Genomic DNA, 21,327 nt, shown 5'->3' on the forward strand with positions numbered 1-21,327 from the left:
TATTAATTTCTATGGACTTAGTGACACAACACTCTTTTGATAATTAGATAGATACAATAAGGCAAAAAAGATTTGAACCCTAGATGTCTAATGAAAACACTAAAAGGTGGTGGTTGAGCTACAAGGCACAAGGATACTAATACAAGTATACAACACTTAACAATCCATGTTATGAATTATTCAAAGGAAAGGGTAAAATAATTTCGATTATGTATTCGTTTGGTAAATTAATGACAAAACCAAGACCTTTAATTAGTTGGTACTTTAATATTTCTTAATCTCACATAATAATGGGTTCTTTTAATTGAATTTATGATGGAACTCATCTTTTTGTGAGAGAATGAAACATTACTTTGAAAGTATTGAATAGTAACTTTTGTTAATAAATGTCCTTAAGTGCAGTGGTTAAGATGCATTTAATACTTCATTAAATCATGTTTTTGAAATTTTTCTACTCTAATATAATCTAAGTGTAAATATGTGTGAACATTACAAGAAAAACGAGCTATTGCGGCGGGTGCGAAAATTGCCGTTATATGTCGCATATTGTGGTGCTTTTTTGGCCCACCGCTGTAAATGAGATCTATTGCAGCGTTCCATTGGCCCGCCACAATAGTTCTAGTCTTTTGCAGCGAACTACAGCGGCAGGCCAATGACCTGCCACAATAGACCTGTTTTAGTGGCCTTAAACATAGATATAGCAATGTGTACCCGCCACAATAGACCTCTAAATTGCCCCCACCTAGTCCTAAATTTTCCCTCTACTTTTTTTTGTCCCTTTTCATTTTTAGCACCTTTTCATTTTTAGCCATTTCATTAGTCTCCCACACGCACACACCCTCTCTCTCTCTCTCAAACACGAAAATCTCTTCACTGTCTCCCACCTCAGTCTCCAAACCTCTTCTCTACCGCAACAACCCAACATACTCCCACCTCTTCTCCACCAAATACGTCCCTTTCAACCATCTCACCAAACCTCCAACGAGTCCTACTCCGTCGACGAAATCGTGCACTGCTCTCAATCGCCGCTCGACGTCCAGCACGATATCACCACTCTCAATCCGGTGGGCTTTGGAGGTCAGTCTTCTCTTTCCTTTTCATCAGATCTGTGTGTGTTTCTTTCGAAGCTATTTTGATTCGTTTTGAGTTTCTATTTCTCTGTTTCATTTCTAGGGCTTCAATCACAATCTTGTTTGGTAGTGCAATTGGGTCTTATTATTATTATTTTTATTTAAATGCAATTGGGTTGCCTTTTTCTAACTTATTTTTTCTGATTCAGGTACAAAAGAATTGCAATTTTATAGTGCAAATATTTTATGGGTTTGACTCATGTTTTGAAGTGAAAATGTCCTCTCTGTCACCTTTGTGATTTATTTAAAAACTTAAATTTTCTAAACATGTTGTTTTATACATTACAAATTAGCGTATTTTTGTGCAAGGATTATAGATTGTGTTTTCTTTTGGACTTATTTTCAATTTTTTTTTTTGTTTTATTTACATACAATTGGGTTCAATTTTTTTTTTTTTCAGGGAAGTTTACTAATTCAGGTACACAAAGAAATGCGATTGTATATTCTACAAAGGTAACCCAACAGTTTTCCTATATTCTACAAATTAATAAGATGTCATTTCTCACTCTTTCTTGTTTTGTTTTGTTCACAATTTCTAACTGTAGCTTTTTTTTTCTTTTAACTATCAAACTGAACATGGGTTTCTCATCTTTCAATGGTTTAAGATCTAGGTTTTTACTACCCTTTCTCTAACATGGCAAATTTGACTGAACCCGTAGCTTTAGACCTTGAGTTTGACTCAAACTAGGCTTTGTGAAGTTTATAGTTTTATTAATTTGGAAGACTAACTGAGGTGCCAGTTACAAAATAATGACTCTCTCTCTCTCTCTCTGTTTATTTCTAAAAAATTTTAAATGCTTGGTTTAAACCAAATTAGGACTTGCCCAAATGCTCAATTTTGTGCCTAAGTCTGTACAGGTTGAAAAAAAAAAATCAAGTTCCTTTATAAATATATGTACATATGTATATTCTGTCCAGTTTACCCGTGTTTTACCAAGCTTCTTTTGTTTTGGTATGTGTAAGTGTTATGTTTTTATTTTTCTTATTCAAAATTTGTGTTTGTTGAGGATTCATAGTTGACACAAAATTTCAGACTAAGGATTGGTGGTAATTGTTGTTGTTGTATCGTTCATTACCTTCAAATGTTACACAATTACTACCAAATTTGCACCAAATTGTATACAGAAGTTTTCTTGGCATCTAATCTTGGGAGATCTTTTATGACTATTCACTAAATTTATGATCAATCTTAATGGCGCATGTCTCATTAAGATTTCTTCCCGATAAGGTTTATGATAACTCACAACCAAGTTTGCACTTAGCAGAATTGGTTCTTTGGGGTAAGTTTAATTTCATCTACCCATGAATTTGGTTGAGTTTGCATTACCAACCTAGGGTTTAAAATATTGCAATTTACCCACATGAGGTTTTATTGCAGCTAGTTGCATCTGATATTACTGCTTGAATTAACCTCATTGCTTAAAAAATCTGAGATCATGGTGATGGTCTTGATGGAAGAAGGATAGCGAATTTCTTTGGTAAAACAGAAAAAAGAGGTTATTTTATTTTTCTTGTATTATAATATAGATTGGTGACATAAACAGGGGGCATATTTCAATTCTTGATACAGATAATTTTGATTCCTAGAAACCGAACACCTATCTAGCCAAACAAAGATTAAAAATTATATCCTTTTAAGGACTAAGAAAGAAAATAAATTATGGAAACCCCCCCCCCCCCCTGTAGAAAAAATCATGCCAACAAGCCCTGCAATATGCACATGATATATGTTTTGCATGCTACAAATTTATCTTTCTAAGTTTGTTGCATCACTTAGGTTGGTTCCATGAATGTGATGATTGCTAATTTTAGGCTGTTCAAGACGCAATAGCGAGCAGAAGATACCAATGTATAGGAGTTGAAATGCTGTAGTGAACAAACAGATGACGTAGTATTTTATTAGAGTTCCTTTTGTATGTGGACCATGTGGTAATTAATGCACAAATGGCATGTTCAAAAATACACTTAAATGGGTTAATGACTTTGTTATTCTATAAATGGAATTTGCTTCCCCAAAACATTGTCGTTCTTTTGTAAATGTTGATTGTAAGACAACATTAAGTGCCATTAACTCTTGATTTGAGCAAAATGTGCCTCAAGTGCCATTGACTCTCAGATTTGCATGAATTGTGCCAGCTGACATATTTTTCTACTTTTTCCTCTCTTTTTGCAGGTCTGTTTTTTTGCATCTCTTGCTTAATGATAAGACGTGATCTCTTGTCGATGGTATTAAATTTTATAGAAAATTGATTGATTTATGGCCATTTATGTTATCTTTTTATTTTTTGTAGAGGAAAAGTTGGAAAAACTTATTTGCATACATGGGCTCGGTTTCTATTTTATATATTGATCCAGGAAATTGTAAGATTGTGTGTGTGTGTATTTCCTTTTGTGCCCACATAAATCATGTGTTTACTAATAAACATATATACCATTTTTTTCTCTTAACTTGTACCTAAACTAATGACACCAATATGTTTGTTGAGTTTCTCTTTTACTAATTTTTTGTGGCTTAACTTTCTACAGGGTGGGGAACAGAAAGATCGTGAGGCATGGACACAGATTTGTGAAATCAGTCGAAATGAGTTTAACAGGGTTTATCAGCGCCTTGGAGTTCAGTTAGAGGAAAAGGTATGTGAATTTCAATATCTTATAGTTTTTTTTTTTTTTTGGGATAAAATTACCACTAATAGTGTTGATTCAATAAATTGAAAATGAGGATATAATAGATTTCAATAATTAAAGCTGCCTGAAATGCAAATGGTCCTTGGTGCATATCAACTGCAAAGATCTTTGTTTATAGTGAGGTTTCCAGAAAATTAGGCAACCAACTAACAGTTATACTTTTCTTGCTGACAGGGGGAAAGCTTATACAATCCATACATTCCTAACATTTTGAATAAATTGACTAGTATAAATTTAGTTGAGGAAAGTCAGGGGGCTCGTGTGATCTTTCTTGAAGGGTTTAATATACCGCTTACTGTATTTGATAATATTTCTATGTTAATATTACATTAGTTTGGAGACATTTGTGGTGTTGTTAATTAATTACATTTGTGGTATTGTGTTAGTATAGCTAAAACTATTACAGGTTCTTTGTAACAGGTTTGAATAATATATTTGATGTAAAAAATGGTTTTAAAGCCCATTGAAAAAAAAAAAAAAAAAAGAGAGAGAACCTATAGCGGCGGTCAAAAAGCGCCGCAATAGGTGCACATTTTATGTTTTAAATGAAACCCTATAGCGGCGCTTACCGCCCACCGCTAAAGGTACGCACATATAGTGGCTTTTCCACCCGCTTAATTGATTGCCTATAGCAGCAATGTGTACACACCACTAAAAGTCAATTAACACGAATTCAAACGTCATATGGCGGCGGTTTTATGCCCACTGCAATAAACCAAAACCCCCGCCAAAAGGTGTATCTATAGGGGTGCTTTTTGTTACTGCCACAATAAATCTATAGTGGCAAGACAAACCGCCGTAATAGCACCTGCCGCTAAAGGTCAAATGTACCTTTAGCGGCGGTTTTGGCCCACTGCAATAGGTCTTTTTTTTGCAGTGGAAGCTTCTTCTTGGAGACTTAAATTTCAGTCATTCTCCCTCCCCTTCCCCTAATACCCCACAAGCACTTATACTTGTTGAGTGACTTTCGAACCAAATGTATGTGGTTGACTAGTTAAAGTTAGATTTGCATGAAATATTATATTAAATTTTAAGCCATTTATTACTGTAGTTATATTATTTCATTTTCATTTATAGAAACTTGAAAGGAAAATTTACTCCCCCATACAATTCTTGATATTGACTAGTGGATCGTAAATGTGTCACCGTAATTTTGTCATTCTTTAAATATCACTGCATAGTAATCACCATAAACACACCAAAAAATATATATAGATTTGAAATCTTGGTAAGATGGGAAAGCTCTCGCCAGCTTATTGTATTTTTACATTTCTTGTCTTGGCTTCAGGTACAACTCTCTTTTATACTCTATCTATGTTGGTCTTGCACATTAAGTATCATTTGGTTTACACTTGGTCTTCCTAAGAAAATTAAAAATGTACAAGAATTTGTATAAAACATAATGGGGTTTTGATGAGAATCTACACTTGATTGTTTTCAATAATAATTAAAAGTTAAGAATATCACGTCTCAAGCATGATTTAAAGCACTATTTTTAAATCAAGTAATGAAAACATAATTAAGTACCTTATTCTTAAATAAATTTACATGTTTATATATGAATGGCATCGATTAGTGGTAAATACTTCTCTATTTCTTGTCATAATCAAGTATGTGAACTACTGCCAATGGTGGATGGCAAGCTATGCTCTAAAGAATTTGATCGATCTGATGCTGACTGCCAATCGAAAAGTGTATCCAACAATCCAAGTATTTTTAAAACATGCACTATATAGACATAAGATATTTCATTAGCGGTTGCAATGCGTTTTGGTGTAATACCAAGTGCATAGCAATTTACGGTTTATTTCAAGGAAGTTATGGAGTATGTACTCAAATAACTGGACAAGCAGGTCCTATTACTAATTTTGTTTGACGTTGCACCTATAACTGCTAGTCATGTAAAACAACATATATTATATAATAAAATATAACAAAGTTAGATCTTGAAAATTATGGTTGTCTCAAGTGGTTATTGTAAGCGCACAATTGCACCTGGACCCAAAGACAACTACGGGCTCAGGCCCAATGAGCCTTAAACAATAAAATTTGTAGAGCGTGGGCTTGAAACCTAGGTTAGAAGTACTGAGAGCTTGATAACAGGCTAAGAGTTACAAAACACATGTAAATAACAAAAGATAATTGTAAATAGGCCTCTTCGGACGTAAGCCGAGGACTACTTCTGTATTATTTCTATTTCTTACTTAAAAGTTACAATTCTTAGTTTTTTTCTTTGTTGCAGATCCTCCCCTTTCTCTTTGGCCTTCACCCACCTTAAATACTTTCTTCCCTGATACTTTTTTGGAAAGTGACTAGAAGTTTCAGCCCTACTGTTTAGGGGTCACTTCCCCATTAATGCGGCTAGGGAGGTAGGTGCAGAGCCTTTAATGCGGAGGTGGCAACCTTTGCTCTTGATATTTTCTTCAACACTGGTGCATCTAGAAGGTTCAGGGTGTCTCCCTTTAACCATTAGTCTTCCCAGAGTTGCCTTGACCTTCATAATGAAGTTTTGAGTTCTCTTGGATTTGTCCGAGGAGAAGCTCGCCCTAGGCTGTATCCTCGGATCCTCGGCGTATGGGCCAATTCGTAGAGTTTAATTCTGGAGCAGGTCGGCCTTCCATGCTACAGTCTAAAGGCCCATATGCCCACTTGGGTCCTTTTACTCCCCACAATAGCCCCTAAAAACTCTATTTTTCATCATCCGAGGAGAAAAAATAGGGTTTTGATTCAACGAGGACTTACCCCACATATTTTGTAAATAACTGCACGTGTGGAAATCGTTTCGCGTTCCAGAGGATGCCACTTGGCGGTTTTATTTTCAAAAACGCGCGCATTTATTACCGTAAGTTACACCTTGTCCCCCACGTTTAACAATGAGATGAGCATCCAACGGCCCCTGTTACTCCATGAAAATTTGGGCAGGACAAATGCAATTTCGAGGCCGTTTCCCGCACGTCGTGACGCTTCGGGAACCTGCGCCCTCATTTATTTCCTCAGAGGCTAATCCCATCAAAACATCAATAACCACCTTTTGTCTGCAGAAGCCCGTGGAAATTCGCACAACTTGAAATTTGTAAGTTCTTATTCCTTTTCCTTAACCCTTTCTCCTCGGATCCTGTCCTCGGCCCCCCTTTTAACTGTTCCATCTCTTAGAACTTAGTCTTTCTTTTCTTTCTGATGGGAAAGTTTAAGTGTCTAGTAGATACCGCTGCTGGGATGGAGGGTTTTAGAGCTAAGTATCATATTCCCAGCGACGTAGGTCTAAAATACTGCCCGGCGGAAGCCGTGGCCGGTTCTAGGAAAACCGGAGAGGTCATCATCCCCATGGTCGCCTTCGTAAATGGTGGGATGACCCTCCCAATGAAACCCGTAACCAGGGAGTACCTCCGCAACCACCGATTGTGTCCCGATCAGTGCGCTTCAAACATTTTTAGAGTTTTAGGAAGCGTCGATGCTCTAAACGAGCAAATGGGTGTGAACCTCACATGGCATGATGTCATCTTTATGTACGAATGCCACAAACTCACTGGAGTAGGTTATTACATCAAATCCCGCTCCAGCGTAGTTAGGTTGATCTCCTGTTTGCCCAAGTCCAATAAAGGCATGAAGGATGACTACCTCATCGTCTATGGCAACTGGCATGACGGCCCCCACTGCCCAGTTGAGTGGGGAGATCCAGGTGCGACACCTTAGGATTTAACTTCCCCCTCCATAACTCCCTAAATCATCTAGGCATGTGCATTCGCATTTACTTGAGCGTCTAACTTTAATTTATTATATGTTCTACGAATCTGACCATGTTTGTTTATTTGGATGTTTTTCTTTGCAGATAAGCAAAACGTGCGCCCACACTTAAGCCACTGCAACGTTGCAGATTTGAATAGAGTGCTACGCTCCGAGGTGTTCGTTAGCAGAGACTTACAACTTAGGGCGGCCCACTTGATTCTGGGGTACGATCCCTTCTCCTCGGACTTCCAGGAGATCGAGAACGCAATAATCGCGGGTGACCAAAGGCGTAGGAGAATTAACGTAGCCAGACCCCACTTATTGGCCGACCACGACATCCCTGACGCCCCACACACAGTGTTGTACACACAGCCCATAACGGCAGTTCCCCTCGCTGTGCACTCTCAGGCAATTGATGTCCCAGAGGAGCGAGTGTCTTCTTCGAACACGTTGGACGAGGAGATAGAACAATTTCAATTCGAGGACTCCCCACGACCTCGCGGAAACACGTTCGTTGTTCTTTCCGACGAGGAAGAAGAAGCAGCCGAAGCCTCTGGGATAGAAGGTCTAGTGATAGCGCGTCCAGACGACAGCTCCATTGAAGAAGAGATGGACGAGCTGAAGGGCCTTATGACCGCAAGAGGTGCACGAGTGGCGAAGAAGGGGACAAAGGGGCCCCAAGTTCCCCCAGCTTTACCACTACTTCCTCCTCCTCCAGCCGACCCTAAGCCTCCAGCCGAAGATCCCAAGAAGAAAAGGAAAGCGGAAGCCGAGGGGGCTGGAGGTGAAAAACAAAAGAAGATGAAACAGCCCGCGCCAGCCCAGCAGCAGAAATTGGACAAGGGCAAAGGGCGCGCCCGCTCAGTTGAAAGCGGGGAGATCAGAGACGTGGCCGAGGTGCGCCGAGCACGGCTGCCCCTGGTCTCCGACTTAAAGCTGGACGGCGCACCCATTCCCTGTCACTCCGGCATTAGGGCGGTCCAACAAGGCCACGCCCATCATTTGGCCGAGGAGTTGGAGTGTCACCTCTTGCTGCCCAAGGACATGGAAACCTTGGAGAAGATGGGCCAGCCGCAGTTGTTCCTCTCCTTAAAAAGGGGTTTAGCACTGATAAGTTCCACCTCGCACTCGTACTTTATATTTATTTGTAAATACTTTACCGTATTTAACCTCCTGGCATTTTTGCAGTCCATCCAAGAAGTTTTCGCGGCCGAGAAGTTCGTGGAGGATTCTCGGAAGCGCGCTGGGATGGAGCAAGAGCTGAGGTAAGAGGCAGAAAGGTCCCTAGGCCAGGCCCTAGCAGAGAACGGGAAGATCACGTCACAGCTGGCCGACTTGAAAAGAGAGAGAGATGGTGACAAGGCCAGCTTGAAGACGATAGAGGGCCAAGTGGAGGGGCAGCGTAAGCTTCTCCGCCAAAAGGATGACGAGCTTGCCCAAGTCCAACAAGCACGCTCTGACTTGGAAAAGGAGCTTACGCGGGCGAAGGAGGAGGCTCGCGCCCACAAGCACGCACTGGAGGCCGCGAAGAAGGCCGGCTGAGGAGGGGTAACCAGCCAAACGGAACGACAGAGGCTTTTGCGGCCTTGTGCGAGAGTACCTGTCGGCAGGGTTAGGGGAGAGGCCATGAATGCAGCAGGGGTTCCTCAAGCTTCCGAGCTGAGGAAGTCCGAGAACATTTGGCTTGCCCTAGACATACAGGAAATTGAAGACCCTCCTATTGCTGCCTCTCCTGCCCTTCCTCCTGTGGTGCAAGAACTTGTTCCTGATCCTACAGAACCTGAAGGTTCCTATAAAGAGAAGGACAAGTGTGATGGCGCCGAGAAGAAGCGAGTTCAAGACATGAAGCCCCTTGTCCCTTCAACAGACAAAGGGAAACAAGTTTTGTCCACCTTTGAACTAGAGTTGAAGAGTACCGAGGCTGGCAGCAGCTCCCTCCAAGACCCCCCTACACAAGCTTAAGGCCTAGGATAGAACCTTTTGTACTCCTCCCCCTTTTTTGTATATAATTAATGAAGAACATTTTTATTCAACTTTCGTTCATGTTGTCTTTGTTTTACCTTATTCTTTTTGTGCTTACCATGAAAGTTTTCAATAACAAATAGTTAAAGGGAAAACAGAATAAATAAGTCTAACTCCACCATGCAAACAACTATGACTTCAAAACAGCCACATAACTTAATTTAGATATTAAATAAGGTCACAGTTAGACAACTCACATGATGATTAAACCTTTGTAATCTGACGTATTGCTTTCAGTAAGATGTAAGGTCCGAAGACCATTCCTTACAAAAATTTGTTTAACACTTAAAAATGTGGAACTTGAGATCCAAATTAATGAATGGTGAGATACTGATTTCCATAAAACGTATGATAAGAATAAGAACAGTAACAAGATATTAAGAACAGTGACAAGGTTTGTGGTCCGAGGACTATACTTAACCAAGTTTCTGTTTGACTCTTAAGAATAGTAACCCCAAATGTTAATTTCCCCAAAGTAGGAGATCCGAGGACCTGGCATAACTAAGGTTCTGTTTAACAAATGATAAGATATCAATTTCCACAAGGTTTGTGGTCCGAGGACTACACTTAACCAAGTTTCTGTTTAATTCTTAAGAATAGTAGCTTCAAATGTTAATTTCCCCAAAGTAGGAGATCCGAGGACCCGACATAACTAAGGTTCTGTTTAACAAATGATAAGATGTCAATTTCCACAAGGTTTGTGGTCCGAGGACTACACTTAACCAAGTTTCTGTTTGATTCTTAAGAATAGTAGCTTCAAATGTTAATTTCCCCAAAGTAGGAGGTCCGAGGACCCGGCATAACTAAGGTTCTGTTTAACAAATGATAAGATATCAATTTCCACAAGGTTTGTGGTCCGAGGACTACACTTAACCAAGTTTCTGTTTGATTCTTAAGAATAGTAACTCGAAATGTTAGAGGTACTTATAACTTTGAAATGTTAACTAACAAAAGCACATTTTATTAATAATAATATCTTCTAAGGTTATTTACATTCCACGGGCGTGGTACAATTCTTTCATCTAGGTCAGCTAGCCGATATGACCCTATGCCTGCTACTGAAATAATGCGATAGGGGCCTTCCCAGTTGGGTCCTAGCTTACCCCAAGCTGGGTTCTTAGAAGTGCCCACAACTTTTCTTAGTACAAGATCACCAGGTGCGAGCGGCCTTAGCTTCACGTGGGCATCATATCCCCGTTTTAGCTTCTGTTGATAATAAGCCATTTGGACCATAGCTGCCTCGCGTCGCTCCTCGAGTAGATTGAGGCCTTTCCCCAGGAGTCCATTGTTATTCTCCGGGCTAAAAGAACTTGTCTTCAGGGTGGGAAAACCAGATTCCAGGGGTATAACCGCCTCGGCTCCATAAGTCATAGAGAATGGTGTTTCTCCCGTGGACCTGCGCGGCGTAGTCCGATACGTCCACAGAACATGTGGGAGTTCCTCTACCCATCTGCCTTTCGAATCGTCCAACCTTTTCTTGAGCCCACTAACTATGACCTTGTTAACAGCCTCGGCTTGCCCATTTCCCTGAGGATAAGCTAGGGTTGAATATCTATTTATGATACCCATATCACCACAGTATTTCCTAAAAGCCTTGCTGTCGAATTGAACGCCATTGTCTAAGATAAGTGTGTGTGGAATACCGAATCTAGTGACGATATTTTCCCAAATAAATTTCTTGGAGTCAACGTCTCTAATATTTGCTAAGGGCTCGGCCTCAACCCATTTAGTGAAATAGTCTGTCTCCACGAGAAGCCATCTTTTGTTTCCTGCAGCTCTCGAAAATGGCCCCACTATGTCCAATCCCCATTGTGCAAAAGGCCAAGGACTGGAAAAAGGGTTAAGAGCCCCTCCAGGTTGATGAATATTAGGGGCGAACCTCTGGCATTGATCACACTTTCGAGCATAATCCTGAGCCTCCCTCTGCATATTGGGCCACCAATAACCCTGAGTCAGAGCTCTATGGGCTAAGGACCTTCCCCCAGTGTGGCTTCCACAAATTCCCTCATGCAGTTCCTCCAGTAGTGCTTCCGTTGATTCAAGGTGCACACACAACAAGTACGGTCTTGAGAAGGATTGTTTGTACAGTTTCTGGTCCTCGGACAACCAGAAACGTGGCGCCTTTCGACGTATCTTATCTGCTTCAGCTTTGTCCTCAGGAAGGGTATCATTCTTAAGAAAAGATATAACCGGGTCGATCCAACTAGGTCCAGGCCTTATCAGATGAATGTGAACTGTGCTGACAATGGTAAAAGTTGGCTCTAACAAATCCTCCACGAGGATAATCTTGGGCAAACCCTGAGCCGAAGACGTTGTGAACATAGGCAAAGAATATGCATGAGTATTTCCACTTCTAGAAATGTGAGCTAAGACGAAGGAGTCAAATTCGGCTTGCTGACGCTTGACCTGGGCCAAATATTCCTGCATTCTGGGGTTTCTAGCCTCCATGGTGCCCGTGACTTGGCCGACCACTAACTGAGAATCCGAGAACGCCTGGAGTACCTTTCCACACATCCTATGCACCATCTTCATGGCCACCAAGACTGCTTCATACTCGGCCTCATTATTGGTAGCCGAGAACGCCAATCTCAAAGATTTTTCGAAGACAATTCCCTCAGGGGACATTAGGACAAGTCCAACACCAGACCCTCTCTGATTAGCTGCCCCATCCACATACACTTTCCAAGTCGGAGGTACTGCAGTTGTGATCACACCAACTGGCTTTTCATCCATGTGTGCCTCTTTCAGGGTTTCTTCTAGCAATGGTTTGGTAAACTCTGCCACCAAGTCAGCGAGGACCTGGCCCTTCACCGAGGTGCGAGGCTTGTATTTAACATCAAAAGCTCCCAAAATGGTTCCCCATTTTGCCACCCTGCCAGAGTAATCAGCACTGCGTAACACCGCCTTAAGAGGCAATTGGGTTAGGACCACCACAGTGTGAGACTGGAAATAATGAGGAAGCTTGTGCGTGGCGTGAATTATGGCCTGCTTTCTCCAGAAGCAGATAGCGCACCTCGGCCTCATTCAAAGACTTACTAACATAGTAGACCGGTCTTTGCACCCCGCTTTCATTCCTTATAAGGACCAGGCTGACCGCGTGGACGGCCACTGCCAGATAAGCGAACAAGACTTCGTCCGCTTCGGGGCGAGACAAAATGGGTGGCCGAGAAAGATATTGCTTAAGCTGTTGGAAAGCTAACACGGAGTCCTCGGTCCATTGAAACCCTTTCCACTTATTCAACAATTGGAAGAAAGGACGGCATCGGTCAGCTGACCGAGAGATAAATCTATTCAATGCAGCGATCATTCCGGTCAATTTCTGGATCTCTTTTGGGTTTCGAGGCGGCTGAAAATCCTGAATAGCCTTGACCTGCGCTGGGTTCACCTCTATGCCTCTGTGAGTAATCATGTATCCCAAGAACTTTCCGGACCCCACGCCAAAAGAGCACTTTGAGGCGTTAAGGCGCAGCTTGTACTTTCTTAGCACCTGAAAGGTGTCGGCCAGATCTTTCAGGTGTGAAGGTATTGTTTTACTCTTCACCACCATATCATCCACATATACCTCAATGGTCTTCCCTAGTTGCTGTTCAAACATTCTGGTCATCATTCTTTGGTAGGTAGCCCCAGCATTCTTCAACCCAAATGGCATGACCTTATAGTGGTAGTTCCCTGTTGGAGTAATAAAAGGAATCTTCTCTTGATCCTCCAATGCTAATGGAATCTGATGGTAACCCTGAAAGGCATCCAAAAAACTCATTCGAGGATGTCCGACAATGGCATCCACCAGTTGATCAATACGCGGCATTGGGAACGAATCCTTGGGGCAGGCCTTGTTCAAATCTGTGAAGTCCACACATACTCTCCACGTTCCATTCTTCTTTTTAACCACAACCGTATGCGCCAACCATTCGGGGTAGAAAACTTCTTTAATAGCCCCAGCCCTCTTGAGTTTGAGCACCTCTTCTTTTACAGCCTCGGCATGCTCTTTGGAAGAGCACCGAGATGGCTGCCTTCTCGGCATAATGGCAGGGTTGACATTTAAACGATGACAAATGAAGCTCGGATCAACGCCTAGGGCCTCATAAGGGTCCCACGCAAAAACATCAATATTGTCCTTCAGAAATTCCAACAACTTCATCTTCTCTTGGTGTGGCAAACGTATGCCAACTTGGAAGAACCTCTCCGGGTCATCTGCTATTAAAAACTTCTCTAACTCCTCACAAATAGCGTCATCTCCTGTCACCGCCCCAGATGCATCCGGAGCTGTTAATTGCTATGACTTTTGGATGGGCAAAAGGCCTCCGATTGACTGCTTTATGAAAGCTCGTTGCGGCCGATATGCATTGCCTGGCCACTGATTGGCTGCCAAGGATTTCCTCAACATACTCCCCCGAGGGAAACTTAACCTTAACATGCAAGGTAGAGGAGACAGCTCCCAGAGCGTGCAGCTATGGCCTGGCGAGGATGGCTGTATATGGGGAGTAAGCGTCGACCACAATGAAATCCACCTCAACCGTTTCTGAGCCGGATTGGACGAGTAAACGTCCCTTCGGCACAACGGCCCTTCCTTCGAAGCTTATGAGTGGCGAGTCATAAGGAGTAAGATCTTCCAACTTCAGCCTTAACCCCTTAAATAAATCAGGGTACATGATATCTGCACCGCTGTCCTGATCAATCATAACTCTCTTGACATCATAACTCCCTATCCTGAGAGTGACCACAAGAGCATCGTCATGGGGTTGAATGGTACCAACCTTATCTTCCTCCGAAAATCCCAAGACGGGTAAGGTCACCTTCAACCTCTTCGGCCTGCAGCCTGGTTCCTCGGCCTGAGAATGGGAAACCGCCATCACCCTAGTGGGGCCTGAGCTAGTCCTGCCAGGTGCAGCGAAAATAACATTGATCGTTCCCAATGCGGGCCGAGATGGATTATTCTTCTGATTGTTCGAGCCAGATTGGCTGCCCTGTCCACCAGGTTGACACAAGTGCTGCTTTAGTTTCCCTTCACTGACCAGCTGCTCCAAGTGGTTCCAAAGGGTCCGACAGTTCTCCGTAGTGTGGCCCACATCCTGGTGATACTGACAAAGAGGTTCTGATTCCTCTTCGCAGGGTCTCCTGCCATCTTACCAGGCCATCTGAAGAAGGGCTCCTTACGAACTTTCTCTAGCAGCTGATGTACTAGCTCTCGGAACACAGTGTTCACGGCCTGAGGTATTGCCGACCCGGACTGCCCAACATAATCTCTCCTCGGCTTGTTGTTGTGGTACCTGTCCGACTTGAAATCCCTTCTCTCCTGCGGGATAACCTTCTCATTACCTTTTCCTTGCTGCTGGTCTTCCTCCACTCTCTTGTACTCGTCAATACGATCCATGAGGCGACGTACGCTGCGGACGGGCTTTTTGGTCAAAGACTTTCTCAAGTCGTGATCAATAGGAAGGCCTACCTTAAAGGTATTGAGCGCCACCTCATCAAAGTCACCATCTATTTCATTAAACATTTCCCAGTACCGGTCGGAATATGCTTTCAACATCTCCCCTTCCCTCATGGTCATGGATAGCAGTGAGTCCAATGGCCGAAGTACTCTACTACACGTAATGAACCGCGAAGCGAATGCTCTAGTGAGCTCCCCAAACGAACCTATAGACCCCGATTTAAGGCCGTTGAACCACCTTATAGCAACAGGTCCCAAGCTAGAGGGGAAAACTTTGCACATCAGGGTCTCGTTGTGAGAGTGCACCGCCATCCTCTGGTTAAAGTGACTCACGTGTTCCACCGGATCAGTCCGGCCATTGTAGATGGTAAAGGTGGGTTGGGTAAACCTCCTAGGAAGCCTCCCTTTCTCAATCCTCCGTGAAAACGGAGATTTAGAGAGTTGGTGCAACGCCCGGCTCATAGCATCGTTCCCTAAGCCCCTTGAAGGAAGTTTCTTGCGTCTGCAAGCTGGCTGGTCGTCCTCCTCACCAGAGGACATTGCACTGGGGGGTGAGCATGACCTTGAGCTGTAGCTACCTCCCTATACCTCCTCTGAGGAAGGACTAGATGAGGACGGTGAAGACCTCCGTCTGGCGCGGCGTAACTTCCTCTTCAAACGATTAATCTCCTTCTGCATGGCTTTAGCACCATCCTCATGGGTGGTACTACCCCCACCATGAGTACGGCTAACCCCGGGGTATTCTGTATGGACACTTCCCTCACGATCCCTTCGACGCTCAAGACGCTCGAAAAGATCCTCCGGTTGTGATCCCTGTGACTCTGCATGGTGAGAACCCAGGCCTGCCATAGTATCACAACTCCTTCTAGACTAGATTCCCACAGACGGCGCCAATTGTAAGCGCACAATTGCACCTGGACCCAAAGACAACTACGGGCTTAGGCCCAATGAGCCTTAAACAATAAAATTTGTAGAGCGTGGGTTTGAAACCTAGGTTAGAAGTACTGAGAGCTTGATAACAGGCTAAGAGTTACAAAACACATGTAAATAACAAAAGATAATTATAAATAGGCCTCCTCAGATGTAAGCCGAGGACTACTTCTGTATTATTTCTATTTCTTACTTAAAAGTTACAATTCTTAGTTTTTTTCTTTGTTGCAGATCCTCCCCTTTCTCTTTGGCCTTCACCCACCTTAAATACTTTCTTCCCTGATACTTTTTTGGAAAGTGACTAGAAGTTTCAGCCCTACTGTTTAGGGGTCACTTCCCCATTAATGCGGCTAGGGAGGTAGGTGCAGAGCCTTTAATGCGGAGGTGACAGCCTTTGCTCTTGATATTTTCTTCAACATTGGTGCATCTAGAAGGTTTAGGGTGTCTCCCTTTAACCATTAGTCTTCCTAGAGTTGCCTTGACCTTCATAATGAAGTTTTGAGTTCTCTTGGATTTGTCCGAGGAGAAGCTCGCCCTCGGCTGTATCCTCGGATCCTCGGCGTATGGGCCAATTCGTAGAGTTTAATTCTGGAGCAGGTCGGCCTTCCATGCTACAGTCTAAAGGCCCATATGCCCACTTGGGTCCTTTTACTCCCCATAGTTATTTTCATTTACCGCAAATTGATACACTTCTTCAAGTTAGATCTTGAAAATTATGGTTGCCTCAACTGGTTATCTTCGTCTACAATAAAACCATAATCTATAATTTATAATAGTATATTTAAAATCTAAGACGTTTAACTTTTAGTTGATCTCTAAGACCTCGCAATTTTACAGATCAATATATTAATATATATTTTAATAGTTTCTTTAAATAATAGAATAGATAGTTTAATATATAGTTCCATGTAAAGCACATTTATGATAAATACTCATTAATATAAAATTATCATAATGCCAGCAATCATTATAATAGTTAATTCAAAAAAAAAAATTGTTAAAAGTCTTGTAATTCAATTGATTAATACCTCCTAGCCTTTTCAACAAGAACATCCAAAGTTTTTTTTTTTTTTTTAAGAAAGTAGTTTAAATTATTTTGGGTGGTTTGAGCTTTACATATTCTTTGCCTTTACACATTCATATACATTAATTTATACGTTTATAATTGAAAAAAAAATTATAAAATAAAAAGCCATGAACCATTCAGTTGCCGAATGTGGCAAAGTTCCATATGGATACTTAACCCCAATATAATAAGTGTAAACATAGTTTATCTTGCTTTTGACATTTAGGATCTGTTTGGATACCGCTTATTGCTAAAAACTGAAAACTTATTACTGAAAATACTGTAGCAAAATAATTTTTAATGTGTGAATAGTGCCGTGAGACCCAATTTTAAAACAAAATTTGCGTTTTTCCTTACTTGTGAGTCTTCTGAACAGCACACGGGACACAGGGAAAAACGCCAAACACCCAAAGCATCAGTGCTATCCAAACTCACACTTAGATTTAAGAATAAGCTACAATGTACTAAATGAAATAAATTTTGACAAATCTTAAAAAGTCGTTTGCAATACTACTTATACAAAATTGTAAACGTTGTTCTCGTATAAGGACAAGAACAACATTAGAAAAGACATCCATGAAGAAGATATGGATTTCCTTTATTAAGATTCAGATGTGCTTCCCATGATAAAATATTGTTATCCAATACATCGCCCTCATCATAATTTGGTATATATTTCAATGTGTTTACAATAATCTTGATTTTCTCTCTATTTTGTTACTCTTTTTCCACGTCTTACTCTCTCTTTTTCCCCTTTATATTTCTATCTATTTTTCATTTGAAAAATAATTTTAAATACAATTAATATTAAACTGTTCAGCTACACACCTGAATCTATTTCTTTCAAGAAAATGTTAATGGATGCCCTTAGGGCAATAGCTAATAATCCATTTAAAAAAAAAAAAAAATTTATGAAAAAAGGAAAAAAAAAAAGTAATTAATGTTTTGACAGCTTTTTTCATTTCTCATAAAAGTGGTGTCAAAATTTTCCTAAAATAGATTGTTAACAATTGCCCTAAGGGCACTTGTTAACATGTCCCTTCTTTCGAAACCAATTACTCGTACTAGATGGTGTCTTTTGGTGTTTTCAAATAAGACATTCATTTAAGATTCAAATCTAATAAATCCTCCTTCCTCAATTATCATTTTTTTTTTTTTTGCAAAAATACTATTTTGCTCTCTACATTTTGAAGTCACAATCAATTTGGTCCCTACATTTTGGTAGCAATCAATTTAGTTCCTGTTATTTTCAATTTTTAATTAGTTTAGTTCCCATTGTTAACTTTTAATGGAAAATACTTACGTGGCAAACAGATTGCACAATTGGCAAATTTAATATTAAAAGATTAAATATATGTTAATGTGTCTAAATTTTACTGGCCACGTCAATGATTAACTGGCAGAATAATACCATCTGGGAAAAAGAAATTTTTAGAAGGATGAATTTAAAGAATTAAATTAATCAAACAAAATAAAAATTAATTAAATAAAATTTTAAGTTTTTCTTGAACTTTCTTGACAGCTAAACACCAACCCAGTACACAAAGGTTGGTACACAATTTTTCATCCCAATTCAAGGAATCAAAACCTTACATAAAACAAATCCAAATCCTCCTAAAAAACCCAAATCTGACAACACCGATTCATCAATAGATAGCACATCAGATTCTGATAAAGATGGTTTTGCCAAAAGATTGCTACAGTTCCATGAAAGATCTGTGAAATTCCTAATGGGCTTCGTGCCTTCAAGCTTGATCTTCCGTATGCGCAGTGCGCATATGCTAGAGCCAGAGATCGATGATCCTTTGCTTGCTTTTGGATCTGATCCAATCAAGGCGTGTGAGGATCCGATCGCTAATACAATAATAATGATCTTCTTGGGCAATAAAAAAAAATAGAAAATAAAAAATAAACTTAAATAACAAGTCTTTGATACGTTTTCTAGAAAATTCAATATCAAAAACAAGTTTGTTTCCCAAGAAAATCAAAACAATTACCAATCCGGAAATGAAAGCTTACTTTCAGTAATGAAATTCATTCACTTCAATTAAAACAATATAAACTTACGAGGAGGTGGAGGTGGGAAGCGTGAGAATGAGAAATGAAGATTTGTTTTCTGTGTAAGCTATTTTGATTATTTGAATTGGTTGTGTGTCTCTGAGTTGCACTTTGGTTACGAAGAAAGTAAAAGAAAATTGAAAAATTATTTAATTAATTTAATTCCTTAAATTCATCTTTACAATTTTTTTATTATATTTGTCTGATGTGTATTTTTTTGCCAGTTTATTAATCACTGACATGTGATATGGCCAATAAAATTTATACATATGTGTCAATTGTATAATCCATTTGTCACATAAACATTTTTCGTTAAAAGTTAACGGTAGGGACTAAATTAACTACAAATTGAAAATAACAAACACTAAATTGACTGTTATCAAAATGTAGGGATCAAATTGGTTGTGACCTTAAAATGTAGGAACCAAAATGGTGTTTTCGTCTTTTTTTTTTATTAATTTATATATGTAATGGTAAGTATGCAAAAATATTTAAAGCTATTTTTAGGATCCAAAACATTTTTTTTTTCAATTATTCTTAATTATTTAATACCTCCACAATTTTTTTGGCTTGCCTCCTTAACACCCCAGTTAATTATCCTCCCCCATTAAGTTATTCCTCTCTCCATCAAACAAGTTCATTTGCTCTTTTTTTTTTTTTAGAAATGCTACACATTCACAAAAATTTCATGACAAATCAAGTGTTAAACATAAGATTCACTCTGAAACAAATACTGCAACAAATTAAGTGACACCGTTTATGAAAAAAAATTGGAGCAAAACTGTATTTCGTCTAAGAACACGTGTGGAAAAATCATTTCAAAAGATCACATGTGAAATAACTAAGTCACATGAAGTCGATTTACTAAAAGATGTGCATAGATCAAAACACGACAATGTTTTGTCTAAGCCATCCTTTCCCTCCATGAAATACAAAATACAGTTATAGCAGTTATGGTCGATCTCCCCCGTAAGCCCGATTTGTTAAACAAGCATGGATCACATTGAAAATCCGATATTTGTGGAGTCAGTTTTTTTTTTTTTTTTTTTTTTGAAAAGAGAAGTTCCATTTCACTCAGCAACTGAACTACAACAAAGCACAGAAAGCAGCCCAGCTACAGGCAGTCTAAATGAATCAGATTGCTCACAATAGGGGGAGACACACCCCTCCACATCTGATTAACATTATCAGTTTTAGCAAACCTGGCCAGCTCATGTGCAACCTTGTTGAAGTCCCTTTTCAGGTGCCGGATCTGCCAACTGCTAAACTCATCAAGAGAGCTCAAAATACCATTGACAATGTGGCCGAAACCTCCATTGGAATCCTTGGACCGAATGCTATTAACCACTGATAGTGAATCTGATTCAATAATAATCTGTTGAAGATCCAGCTCCCTTGCAAGAAGAATCCCCGCCTCAATTGCTAGAGCTTCGGTCTCTTCCACAGTAAAGTTCCCTGGGAGAACACGGCAAAGAGCAGCAACAGTTAATCCCCAACAATCCCTTATGATCACCCCTATACTTGACCGCCTCCCATCATCTGCAGTGGCCCCATCAGTATTGATTTTGAACATCCCAGTTGGAGGCTTTTTCCAACTAATCTCACATGACGAAGACCCCAGCCACCTAAACTTTGTAGCTTCCTTAAAATCTTCAAGCATGCTAATTGCAAGATTCCAGACTTGCTCCGCCCCCTGACTAACTGATTCGAACACCCTCAGATTTCTATTATGCCAGACAGCCCAAGCTACCCCACACAACAACTCCATGTCTCTAGGGGTGCCAACATTTAGCATTTTTAAAGCCATATCAGGGAAGTCCAATTTTTCAGCTCCAAAGGCAGTTGGACACTCCTTCCATTGGTTCCATATTCCCTCCACAGCACTACAATAAAAGAGAGCGTGACCAATAGATTCAGCCTCCAAACCACACACAGGGCACATTCCATCAGTATTCACCCCTTTTCTCCTTAAATTTAGCATAGTTGGCAGGGCATTAGCACAAGCTTTCCAGATGAATATTCTAATTTTTGGGGGAATCTTTAACTGCCAAATCCGCTTCCAAAGGGGGGTTCTAGGGTCACCATGAGAGCACTCACCCCTTTCTGATGGATTTATTACAGTTAAGGCTACATAATAAGCACTTTTTACAGAAAATTCTCCCTTTTTATTTCCCACCCAAATTATTTTATCCTCAGGAAGATTGTAGCTCAACGGGATATTGAGGATTGTTTCAACCTCAAAAGGAAGGAATAAAGACTTCAATGTATCAACCTTCCAT

At 40.5% G+C, this 21,327-nt stretch overlaps 1 protein-coding gene across 1 annotated transcript; it reads left to right on the forward strand.

Moving 5' to 3' along the window:
- The first annotated feature begins 806 nt into the window (after nucleotides 1-806).
- On the forward strand, nucleotides 807-4,308 carry LOC142642573 (arginine--tRNA ligase, cytoplasmic-like). The gene is made up of 5 exons (XM_075816954.1): nucleotides 807-1,077; nucleotides 1,531-1,583; nucleotides 3,422-3,491; nucleotides 3,657-3,761; nucleotides 3,990-4,308. The coding sequence occupies exons 2-5, from the start codon at nucleotides 1,561-1,563 to the stop codon at nucleotides 4,146-4,148; spliced, it is 357 nt and encodes a 118-aa protein (XP_075673069.1). The 5' UTR covers nucleotides 807-1,077; nucleotides 1,531-1,560; the 3' UTR covers nucleotides 4,149-4,308.
- The last annotated feature ends 17,019 nt before the right edge of the window (nucleotides 4,309-21,327 follow it).

This window comes from Castanea sativa, chromosome 7 (assembly GCF_040712315.1).
Source record: "Castanea sativa cultivar Marrone di Chiusa Pesio chromosome 7, ASM4071231v1".
Taxonomy (NCBI): domain Eukaryota; kingdom Viridiplantae; phylum Streptophyta; class Magnoliopsida; order Fagales; family Fagaceae; genus Castanea; species Castanea sativa.

Coding starts and splice junctions, on each gene's coding strand:
- LOC142642573 (XM_075816954.1), top strand. CDS start 1,561: ATGCGATTGTATATTCTACAAAG. Junction 1,584..3,421: donor CGATTGTATATTCTACAAAG/GTAACCCAACAG, acceptor TATTTTTTGTAG/AGGAAAAGTTGGAAAAACTT. Junction 3,762..3,989: donor GAGTTCAGTTAGAGGAAAAG/GTATGTGAATTT, acceptor TCTTGCTGACAG/GGGGAAAGCTTATACAATCC.